Source organism: Notechis scutatus, chromosome 7 (genome assembly GCF_049901735.1).
Source record: "Notechis scutatus isolate UNSWTSFEM ecotype Mainland chromosome 7, rNotScu1.2, whole genome shotgun sequence".
In the NCBI taxonomy this organism is placed as follows: domain Eukaryota; kingdom Metazoa; phylum Chordata; class Lepidosauria; order Squamata; family Elapidae; genus Notechis; species Notechis scutatus.
Window position 1 is genome coordinate 18788962 of NC_142015.1, and position 12608 is coordinate 18801569.

General features: G+C 40.4%; 1 protein-coding gene across 3 annotated transcripts in view; it reads left to right on the forward strand.

The window, feature by feature from the left end:
- Positions 1–12608, forward strand: part of FLI1 (Fli-1 proto-oncogene, ETS transcription factor) — a 114221-nt gene that overhangs the window by 72223 nt on the left and 29390 nt on the right. For all 3 annotated transcript variants that reach the window (XM_026681188.2, XM_026681186.2, XM_026681187.2), the window contains one exon: positions 6317–6528. In XM_026681188.2, the coding sequence (XP_026536973.2) occupies positions 6317–6528 (212 nt within the window). The remainder of the gene's footprint in view (positions 1–6316; positions 6529–12608) is intronic.

The window sequence follows — 12608 nt, forward strand, 5'->3', positions numbered from 1 at the left end:
TATTGTTTCTCTATTATTTTATTTTTCTTATATGTACCCATCTCATGTATTCACAACTATGTATACACTTATACTTATTATCTTGTAAACAATTGACAAATCAAATAAATAAATAAATAAAATAAATAAATAAAAGAGATTTGTCCATTGTCTTCTTCTAGGGTTGGGAAAGAGTGTCACCCAGCTGGTTTTGTGCTTAAGGTGGGACTTGAACTTGCAGTCTCCTGCTTTCTAACCACTACATCAGTGGCTCTCATGGAATTGTTAGGTGGTAGAAAAATGACGTTATTCCAAACATAAAAGGTGGGAATGGGATTCAGAAATTAAGCAGGATCTGAGTGTGAGTCTTGTTTAAATGAAATAAGATCTACATGGACATCCTAGACCAGGTTTACCATCAGCCCATCAGCCATGGATTGTGGTTTACCAGATGGCCGGTCCAACTATTGTTTTTTGCAGTCATGGTACACCAAGAGTTTATCAAGCTTCTAATAAGCCACCGTGTGTGGCTGATGTACTCTGGTTGTACTCTGTTTGGCTTGATGGATTATAAGTTGTATGATCTACTCTGGACATGAGTACAATTTTTCACCAGACCTATTTCTGTGTCGTTAGCTAACCTTTTCATTGGGGATCATGAAACAGTCACTTCAGGTAGCAGACCAATGAATTGTGAGATGGACCAAATACATCTGAATGATGCCCATAAGGTATCAAACCAATTTGCCAGTCAAATGGGGACCCAAACCCCCCCCCCATAGAAAAAAAAACCCATCCCCCCCCCCCCCCCCCCCCCCCCCCCCCCGTTCAGTTGTTCTACCTACCCTGCACACCAGTGGAGAAAGGGTGGATGGATGGATGACTGAATAAATGACTGAATGGATGGATGGATGAATGAATTGGTAACTGGTAGATAATTTTCCTATCTCAGGTAAAGAATTTCCTTAAATCACTCTTGCCAATTGGTGAAGTGAAGTTTTCTTTGACATAGAGCAAAGCCTACAGGATATATCTTGGTTTTCTCCTATTGAGATGAGACACCCTTAGAAAGACATTACAGTAAGACACCAACCAACCAACCCCTGTCGGGTTGTATTTAACTCATGGGGCCAGCATGACTGTATGCCGAGACCAGCCAAATGCTGTATTAATGGGGAAATGATGTAAATTAAGTGGTTGCCTATTTCCATATTTTAAGTATATAGTTATTGTTTTTAAGCGCTACAGTGGAAGAAGTTATGAATTGAGAAGGATGTTTTGTTACTACATTTTGTAATTAATGAAATAAATGACCAAGCCCATCACAAAACAAAGTGGCATCTATCTTCTTCTCTTAAGCTACTCTCTTTCTTTCTCTAGAGAAGTCCCTACTCCACCCATCTCTGGCTTTAACAGATAATTCTGTTATCTTTTGCATGACTGTTGAGATAGAGGAAAAAGGAAGTTAATTAAGAACTCCTGATATTCATTCCCCGATTTCATTCCTTTCATGTGAGTGATTGTCAATTTCTTCCTCGCCTGTCACAAAATAATGTGATGAATTTACTGGAATATGCAGCATGGCTGTGATAAAAATCAGCTGGATGAACTGTAAACTTATTTTGCAATGTAATGTTATAAGAATAAGCCACAGTGAGTTGCAGGCCTTTCTCTAAATATAGATCAAATCTTGAAGATCACAAGTGAAAGTGTGCAGACTGTATCTTCCATTATGAAATAAAAACTCAAAATAACTTATATTAAAATTGAAATCCCTAACATGGCTTATCGGTTGGTGTCCTCTGAGTTTGCTTAGCTTCCTGTAGACATCTCATTTCATAATTCCCTCAACACGGTCCAACTATTTACAAAGTCTGCACTACTATTACTATTAATCTTCTCATCACTCCTTATCCCCCATCCCCTCTCACTTGTGACTATATGACTGTAACTTTGTCGCTTGTATCCTTACGATCTATATTGACTGTTTCCCAGTATGCTTATTTTACCCTATGACTATCTTTAAGTGCTGTATCTCAGTGATCCCCAACCTTTCTTATGCCGCGGCCTGGTATCCCCAACCTTTTTTATGGCGCGGCCTGGTATCCCCAACCTTTTTTACGCCGCGGCCCGGTATCCCCAACCTTTTTTATGGCGCGGCCCGGTACCGGCATTAGCTGGGCGCCGCCATCTTTTTTTGATGAAAAAGTGCTTCCGGTGAGCTTTCTACCCGGAAAAGCTCACCGGAAGCACTTTTTCATCAAAAAAAGATGGCGGCGCCCAGCAAACCAGCGGCCCGGTAGGACTTGTTTCACGGACCGGTATCGGTCTGTGGACCGGTGGTTGGGGACCCCTGCTGTATCTTATGATTCTTGACTCTTGACGAATGTATTTTTTCTTTTTATGTACACTGAGAGCATATGCACCAAGACAAATTCCTTGTGTGTCCAATCAGACTTGGCCAATAAAGAATTCTGTTCTATTCTATTCTATTCTATTCTATTCTATTCTATTCTATTCTATTCTATTCTATCACCAGGACAGGTAACATCATCAGTGTGCTAGTGAAGTTCCCTGAAGGAAGGGAATCAAGCTCAGAGAACCCAGTGGTGGGATTCAAATTCTTTTACTACCGGTTCTGTGGCCGTGGCTTGGTGGGCATGGCTGGGGAAGGATACTGGGGAAGGATCTCCAGTCAGAGGTGGTATTTGCTGGTTCTCCCGACTGCTCAAAATTCCCACGACTGGTTCTCCAGAACTGATCACAACCTGCTGAATACCACCTGTGGAAGAACCCAACCATTGAATCCTGGCCTATATAGATCCCATGATATGGTTTATTAGTGTACAGTTAGTACATTTGAGGTGTCTGATGGGTGTATGCCTGTCCTGTTTTGTTGTACAATTACCTCTCAGTCACCATGACTTTCAGTTAAATCCCAAAGAAGACCTCCTGAGCAAATATCTCTCATGATGGAGTTTTAGGCAGCTAAACATAAGCAGCCGAAGAATAGAATAGAATAGAATAGAATAGAATAGAATAGAATAGAATAGAACAGAACAGAACAGAACAGAACAGAACAGAACAGAATAGAATAGAATAGAATAGAATAGAATAGAATAGAATAGAATAGAATAGAATAGAATATTGGCCAAGTGTGATTGGACACACAAGGAATTTGTCTTGGTATAGATACTACAAGCTACAAGAGTGATGCAAAGAGGTGAATAAAGCAATAACAACAGCATCCTTAGTTTACAATCCAAAGTGAGATTAAAAACACATCCAAAGAGATTTAGAAAAACTCTAAGCCACCTTGAAAATGAGGACAGACGCATAATATTACTAAAAAAAAAAAAACACCACCACAAAACATCTCATCCTCTGCCCTAATGGATGCATCCTAACCTTCCAGGTGAAGATTAGTTTGAGGAAAGTTGTATAAGGCAGCAGAATGCCTATGTTATGAATTTTTCTTGCAACGCTTCAGGTCTAAACCTTCAATTATCTGGCAAAGCTCTTGCCCCTTGGACTCTTGCCACAAAAGCCTTGCTCTAAGTTTTGGCCTGCAACAGGTTTATGAATTGTTTTCTGTAGGAATTCTTTCCATACCTCTGTTAACTTCTGAAGGTGTTTTTCTTCCCTGCGCCCTGCCTTCCTTTTGCCAGTCACCCCTGTATAAAAGTCAGTCTTCTGTTTTGCGAATTTGCCTCGAGAGACACAGGACTGGGCTGTGTCAGCAGGCACAGAAACTTGGTTGGGTCTTGGCTCAGTCACCGACAGAGCCCATAGCAATATGCCAGGAATGTAGCATAAAAATGAGGAAAGCTAAAACTGGCCTACTACCAAAGACAACATCAAGTAAGATATTAAAAAAACAAGGCATCTGTCTCAGGTCTAGTCTAGACCGCTGGACAGAGACCAACAATTCTGTAGTGTAGAAGGCAGTGTCCTTTTGCTCTGTTGGATGGTAGTTATGCTTTGATTATGCTTAGGAACTATATTATAGTACCACTATACCCTACCATATCCTACCGTACCCTACCAAACCCTACCCTACCTTACTCTATCCTACCCTACCCTACCCTACCATACCATACTCTACCATACCCTACCAAAGCAAACCATACCCTACACTACCCTATTCTACCCTACCCTACCCTACCCTACCCTACCAAACCATACCCTACCCTGCCCTACCAAACCATGCCCTCCCCTCCCCTCCCCTACCAAACTATACCAAACCAAAGCAAACCATACCATACCCTACACTACCTTACCCTACCCTACCCTACTCTACCCTATCCTACCCTACCCTACCAAACCATACCCTACCCTACCCTACCCTACCATCCTAGGAACTATATTATAGTATCTCTATATCTGTAGAGGTACTATCAAAGGGGATCAACATGATTATTTCTTCCGTATATGATACATCTTTGTTGAATATGGTCAACCCCTTCTCCTTCATGGCTAGCTTTCCGGGGTTTCATACATTCTCAGTAATGAGTCTTGGTGGCGCAGTGGTTAGCAGTACTGCAGGCTACTTCTGCTGACTGCCAGCTGGCCTGCAATTTGGCAGTTCAAACCTCACCAGGCTCAAGGTTGACTCAGCCTTCCATCCTTCCGAGGTGGGTAAAATGAGGACCCAGATTGTTGGGGGCAATTTGTCGACTCTGTAAAACCGCTTAGAGAGGGCTGTAAAGAGGAATGTAAGTCTAAGTGCTAAGTGCTATTGCTATTGTCCATAGCTGCCATTATTTAATGTGTGGATGCCAGGATTGAAATATTGGCCATCCTGTGTAACACAGCACACCAGAGCTGACTTTTGCATTATATATTTCCAAGTTGTCCTGGCCATAGGCTCCAGCAGATGGGTGGTGCTGAATAAAATAGCACTCCAAGTGACTGATGAGGAAAGCTGCATCCACATGGTTACTTTTTCCATGTAGCAGAACATTTAGCTCAGTCGTCTCCAACTCAGTTATTTTCCCCCATCCATCATGAAAATCTTGTCAGCTCCAAATGCAGGGAGTTCCGTTCACCATATATCCATAAAGCAACCGTCTGGAGAAAGATGGCTCGGCTCTTCTGAATTTGGCAGGTTACCAAAAACCAAGGGAGGTGACAGCGTGCAGCTCTTTTGCTCTAGATTCTTCCAGCTTGCTCAAATTAAAGCAAAGAACCCATAAGTTTGGTTCAGTGGCTGGGTGGAAACACAAAAGTTTCTGATTCGCAAGGCTAGTAATAATATGATGAAATATACATAATCTTTGTCTTCCAACTTCCAACCTTAATATGCACATTATAATTGTAATAGATTCTTTTATATATTAATGTATATAATACTATTTTTCCAATTTGTGCTTATTGTTTTTTTTAATTATTTGTTGGAGTTCTACAGACATCTATTTGTTAGGGTTTACAGACAACCATTTGTTAGGGTTTTACAGACATCTTTGTCTGTAAACAATACCATTCTCTTTTTATAATCCTTTATCACTTTCTCCATAAATATATTTAAACATCAATAGCATTTCTTCATACAGTATTTCTTGCCCACTGCTGTATCACTAATATTTTAATATATTTAATATATTGACCCAGTCAATACACTGTACACAAAATATGTAAGGTTTTTTAAGGAAAACTACAAATAAAACAAATATGTATATATATAAGATTGATTTGTCAATCACTACAAGATAATAGAGATAAGAATAAACATAAGCATGAATACAGGAAATAGGTACATATAACTGGGAACAATAGGACAGGGATGTTAGCAGTGGTGGGATTCAAAAATTTTTACTACCGATTCTGTGGGCGTGGCTTGGTGGGTGTGGCAGGAGAAGGATACTGCAAAATCTCCATTCTCCATTCCCTCCCCATTCCAGGGGAAAGTTACTGCAAAATCCCCATTCCCTCCCAACCCCACTAACCTGCTTTCCAGCTCCGTTCTCCCATGCGGGCAACAAAAGAAGACCCAGCCAATCAGCTGGGACACAGGAGGCGGAGAATAGAAGGGGCGGGGCCAATCAGAGGTGGTATTGGCCAGTTCTCCGAACTACTCAAAATTTCCACTACCGGTTCTCCAGAACTGCTCAGAACCTGCTGAATACCACCTCTGAATGGTAGGCATGATTGTGCACATGCTATATATATAAATATATATGAAAGTTTCTGATTCAATTTGCAACTCTGGGGTGAATGCCAGTTTCAGATCGAGCCTTTCTGGTTATCTCTTTGCCAGCCATGAGAAGGAGATATAAGCTGAGCCTGTAATCCGGGTATAACACCCGCTTTAATTTCTCCTTCTTCTGTTGATATCTAGGAGGCTCTGTCAGTGGTGAGTGAAGATCAATCCCTGTTTGATTCTACCTACGGAGCTGGTGCTCACCTTTCCAAAGCAGACATGACAGCCTCAGGAAACCCGGATTATGGTCAACCACACAAGATCAACCCTTTACCTCCCCAGCAAGAGTGGATCAATCAGCCAGTCCGCGTCAATGTTAAGAGGGAATACGATCATGTGAATGGATCCAGGTAAGGATGGACAAGTGCCTATTTGAAGCATGATAAATCCGGCTATCCTATCAAGGCTACCACTATGCAGTCAGCCACCAGATGGCAGCAAAGATATACAGATGGTTGTCACTTTGCTGCCATCTGGAGGAATTTTAAGAATTTGGTATCTCAGATGTAACTAGACATACTACCATAGTTAAGGGGATATATATATATATAGGGAAACTTGGATCTCAGAAAGATGATGAGAGTGGGGCATGTTACATATTATATGTCTGGGCTCTCTTCGATTCATTAACTTTTCACATAGAGACACTCTGTCTTTCTCTTACACACGCACACAAATGTACAAGCAAATCCATTCATAAAACCACTACCAAGAGAAATGATAGGAAAGCAATTTTCCTCTCATAGTTGCTGGATAATCAAAGTGATATGTCATATCAGTATGTATTGCATAGATTTTCTTAAGCCAGATTCAAATCAAAACATGCATTTACTCTTTAATGACACTTTTAGCCCATGATCCAAGAATTGTACCAGAATCCTGACTTCTCCTCCCTTTGCAACCATGCACACATTCATTCCTTGCTCTTTAACCTTTTGTGACATTCCTATTCAAGAAGAGCAGGGGGTTGGACTAGAAGACCTCCAAGATCCCTTCCAACTCTGTTTTCTATTCTATTCTATTCTATTCTATTCTATTTCTATTTCTATTTCTATTTTTATTTCCATTTCTATTTCTATTTCTATTATTTCTATTTCTATTTCTATTTCTATTTCTATTTCATGATTCTTTCCTTAATTCTATTCTATTCTATTCTATTCTATTCTATTCTATTCTATTCTATTCTATTCTATTCTATTCTATTTTTTCCCTATTCTATTCTATTCTATTCTATTCTATTCTATTCTATTCTATTCTATTCTATTCCATTCTATTCCATTCCATTCCATTCATTCCATTCATTCCATTCCATTCCATTCTTTCCCTATTCTATTCTATTCTATTCTATTCTATTCTATTCTATTCTATTCCATTCAATTCCATTCCATTCCATTCCATTCTTTCCCTATTCTATTCTATTCCCAATGAAGCTGTATCTCTGCCTAATATGAGCAAATTAAGAAGCAGTGCCCACAGGCAGACCAGAGGGGAATAATAGCTGGTGCGTAATGGGGACAATATGGGGACAATATGTAATTCTGGGCATGCCAAACCAGTTTCAAATTATTACCCTCCTAAGGAGAAGCAGATAAATATTTGTGAATGTAGGTCTGGATTGAATTATTACTGCCGTTATTGTTTCACAAAGATGTCCTCAAGCCAGCTGGAACAAACGCTTCATTGAATAGCTTAAAGATTGGACTTTGGCAATTGGACAGGTCATGAAGGTTTGTCTGTCTGTTTGTTTGTCAAACGTGTACAAGATAGCAGATATAAGTACGAACATAAACAGATAACAGATAATCAGAGTTGGAAGGGACCTTATAGGTCATCTAGTCCAACCCACCGCACAAGCAGGAGACCCTACACCATTTCTGACAAATGGCAGCCCAATCTCTTGAAAGTCTCAAGTGATGAAGCTCCCACAACTTCCGAGGGCAAGCTGTTCCATTGGTTGATTGTTCTCACCGTCAGAAAGTTTCTCCTTATTTCCAGGTTAAATCTCTCCTTGTTCAGTTTCCATCCATTATTCCTTGTCTGGCCTTCAGGTGCCTTGGAAAATAGATTGACCCCTTCCTCCTCTCTGGGGCAGCCCCTCAAATATTGGAAGCCTGATCGCCTGTCTCCCCTGATCCTTCTCTTCACCAGACTAGCCATGCCCAGTTCCTGTAACCGTTCTTCATATGCCTTAGTCTCCAGTCCCCTAATCGTCCTGGTTGCTCTTCTCTGCACTTTTTCTAGAGTCTCAACATCTTTTTTATAATGTGGTGACCAAAACTGGATGCAATAGTCTAGGGTGTGGTCTTACTAAGGCTTTATAGAGTGGTAAACATGGACGAAGGAAGTGAATACAACTAAACGGGGACAGTAAGACAGGGATGGTAGGCACTTATGCACCAGTGGTGGGATTCAAAAAATTTTATTACTGGTTCTGTGGGTGTGGCTTGGTAGGCGTGGTGTGGCTTAGTGGTTGTGGCAGGGGAAGGATACTGCAAAATGTCCATTCCTTCCCAACCCCACTAACCAGCTTTGCAGGGCAACCAAAGAAGACCCAGCCGGTCAGCTGGGACTCGGGAGACAGAGAATAGATGGGAGTGAGACCAGTCAGAGGTGGTATTTGCCAGTTCTCCAAACTACTCAAAATTTCCACTACTGGTTCTCCAGAACTGACCAGAACCTGCTGCATACCACCTCTGTTATGCACGACCCCTTTACGAACCTCTTAGGAAGGGAGTGAAGTCCACAGTAGACAGCTTGAGGTTGAAGCTGTGAAGGTTTGGGGACGTAACAACAATTATTGATGTGACACTTCTCTATTGCCAATGTAAATGCATCAACCATCTCCAAGTTTTCTTCTAAATGGCCAGTTTGCAGGTAAAAGAAATAAAAAAGGAAAATGAGTTAAAAGAAACCCATCAGTTTTATAGTTTGGGTTCATACTGGGATAGTGGATATAGTTGTAATGAGCTTTTCTAAAAACCAGGAGATTCTGTCATGGTTCCTCCCACATCATGTGTGTGGTTTAATTCATCTTGACCTTTGATCTGGCTTATGTCATTTCCCCATGAGTGATCACGTAGCATCTTGGTAACATCATCCATTCATCAACATGCAGTGATGCAATGCCTGTCCACATTACTATTATTTTGGCAGAACAATAGTTGTATAATTCTACAGGCTCATCTACCGTTCCTATTTGCTGTAGCATGAAGATGTTTCAAAAACTATTTTTAAAGGAAGTAGCCTTGTTACGCTGCTGTTGTCCCATCTCTGATGGAGACAACCTATATTTGTCTTTAGCTGTTCTAGTTTTTAAGTAGTGTTTTCAATAAAGGGGATTATTTGTAGCTCAGGGATGAAAGGAGGGGGTTTTGGTGCTATCTGAGCTTTGCTGTTTTCCGACAGACATTATTTCATTATTCAAACTATATTAACATCATCACTGTTAGAAGGGAGTGGGGTTTGCGGAGTGGAGGAGAAAGAGAATGGGAGGAGGAGGAGGAGGTGGGAGGGAAGAGGGCAAAAACTGCCAGGGTTCTTGGCGCTCTCTGAGCTGTTTGTTTTCTTGCAGATGTTTCATTACCCAAGCTAAGTATACACCTCATTTGGGTAATGAAACATCTGCAAGAAAACAAGCAAGCTCAGAGAGCACTAACAACCTCTCAAAATAGTGTTTTTCTTCTTTTTCTTCCCCCGACACAAATCTCGCCATATGAATGATGTACAACGTCTCAGCGATGGGGTTGCTGTAAACATAGCCAGAGGCTGGGATCTGTCCATCTCCTATTGGCTATTTTGTGCTGCACAGATTTCCTTGATCATTTTACCTCGGGCTACAGGAAAGTCTGCACACTTGACTTCTGACCAACATTTTTCAAAGATAAGCCTGTGTTAAGCAGGCTCTTTATTTACTCCTTTTCCCCCCCCCCAAAGAGCAGTGAACCTGACTTAGAAAAAATAAATAAATAAATGGGATGCATATGTGCACATATGGGGGTGATGTTGGCTCCCTCTCCCCCTATATCTGCAGGCCAGCTGGGGAAGGCTCCGGAAAACACTCATCCTCTTTTTCTATTTTTTTCCATTAACTTCAAGTGCTGCTTCTTTTTCCCCCCCCAAACCTGCTTCATTCAAGATTCTGAGGGAAAAGCCCACATGCAAAATTAACTAGAGAGGAGGTGCAAAATAGATTGCTTAGGTAATAAGAACAATAAGGATAATAATATCCACTTCCCTTCTCCTTGAATGCCAATTAATTCCACTTCAAAATACAAAATACAGAAATGCTGAGAGTTAGAATTAACTCATCCAACTTTGTAATGCTTGCATGGTATTATTTTTATTTACCAAGTTTTTAATTGGTTATTGAGCTCTGAAATATTCTTTACGCTTTCTTGAGATACACTGAGTTTTAATGCTGGTGGAGAAGCACTCTTTATTCGAAAAATCAGGGTCTTTTATATGTTGTGTTTATTGGTACAGATATTTTAAGAATAGCCCATAAAACATGAAGTGTGATTGTGCCTAAGTGCATAGAACACACTGATATCAGAGGCAAAAAAAATTTTTTTACATGTAATATATCAAATGGCTTTAACTAGTTATCGTCTGTGGAATTCCTTCCCTTTATCTTGCTTTCCTTTTGTGAGGGGATTTACTGGGATAATAATATCTGCTTGCCTCTTGATTGCCTACATCAGGGGGCTCTAAACTTGACAACGTTAAGACTTGTGGATTTCAACTCCCAGAATTCCCCACCCAACCATGAAGTCCACAAGTCTTAAAATTGCCATGTTTGGAGACCATTCTTCTACATGTTAAATGCGGCTTCTAAATGCTACCTGGAAAGACATTTCCATCTTGAATCCTGGCTGACGTCAGATCTTTTCTCCAAACTATTTCTGGTCTACCCACAGAGCAGTTTTTAACTGACTGATGAGTAGTCATGCTTCTCTAGCCTTGAACCCCAGCCCAATAGGCCTTGTTACCATGTTTTCTCAAACTATGCAGCTAAAATAGCCACTTCTGCATCATTGTACCCCAAGAAAAAAAGTCTAAAGGGTTTGGATAATGTAAATGGACATTTCGGTAAAATGTTTGTAATAGAAATAGAAATACATCAGAGTCATGAATCTTGTGGGTACATTTTATGAATGGACAGTTTCTTGGTCCACATGGGCCTCAGTCCTGTGGTGAAACTGTATCTTCAATTAGACTTAGTCTGGACCGCCTCCATGGATGAAGATAATTTTCAAATCAAAGTCTGATTTCTGTCAGATCTCTGAATACAGTACATCCTAGCTGTCCTTTTGAAGTTCAGATTGATACTTCATTTTACCCTGGTAACAACAACCTTATGGAAGTAAATTGAAAGAGTGACTTGCCTCAAATCACCAATAAGGTTCATGGTTGTTCGGACCTGAATCTGGGTGTCACCAATTTCATGTTAGTAGTTCAACTCTTGAATATTCGAATAGCCAATCCAATGAACTATAGTGGTTGTCATCTATGCCAGAGTGTCTCTACAATCAGGTACATCCTAGATCTGGTTTTACACACTACTGATTGTAGCTTCCAGTATCCCCAGACAATACCTCCAAGGTTAAGCTGGCTAGGAATTCTTGGATTCATGTAAGATACATGTTAGAAGGGACTTCCTTAGGTCATCTGATCCAACCTCTTGCTCAATGCAGAAATGCACAAAACTATTCCAAATCTGTGCCATCAAGCCCACATTGAAGTCTTAATATCTCTGGACAGCATCAAGTTGGCAAAGCTTGACGTAGACCCAGGCAGGGTTAAATAATAAATTTATCACCTGATAGCAGTTAATGTCGTTCTGTCTTGTCTTTCCATGTTGGCCTGTTGGCAATCAAATTGTGCTTTGAAGAAAACTATAAACCCTTAGGTGGAACTGCAGAGTGCCAGACATTTTGTACTCCAAAAATCATTATAGTTTTAAATATCTGACACAAAGAATGTCTGTCACCCATGAGAAATTGTTCTCCTTTCTCTTTCTTTCTTTCTTTCTTTCTTTCTTTCTTTCTTTCTTTCTTTCTTTCTTTCTTTCTTTCTTTCTTTCTTTCTTTCTTTCTTTCTTTCTTTCTTTCTTTCTTTCTTTCTTTTTCCTTTCTTCTTCCTTCCATCCTTCCTTCCTTCTCTTTCTCAAACTTTCTCTTTCTCTCTCTCTCTCACTTTCTTTCTCTTTTTTTCTCTCTCTTCACTCCTGCTGTTGCTTAAAACTTTTCCTGCCTGCCACGGGGACATTAAAACGATCAGCAATTTGCCTCTCTAAAGACCGCCTTTGGTTCCATGCCTGGAAAAACAGTAGGCGAAATCATACAACCTTAAGTTCTAACATGTGTAAGTTATGCATCTTATTTCCATTTCCAAGCAGTCCTTTGCCCCAAAAAGACATGAGGAAAAAATT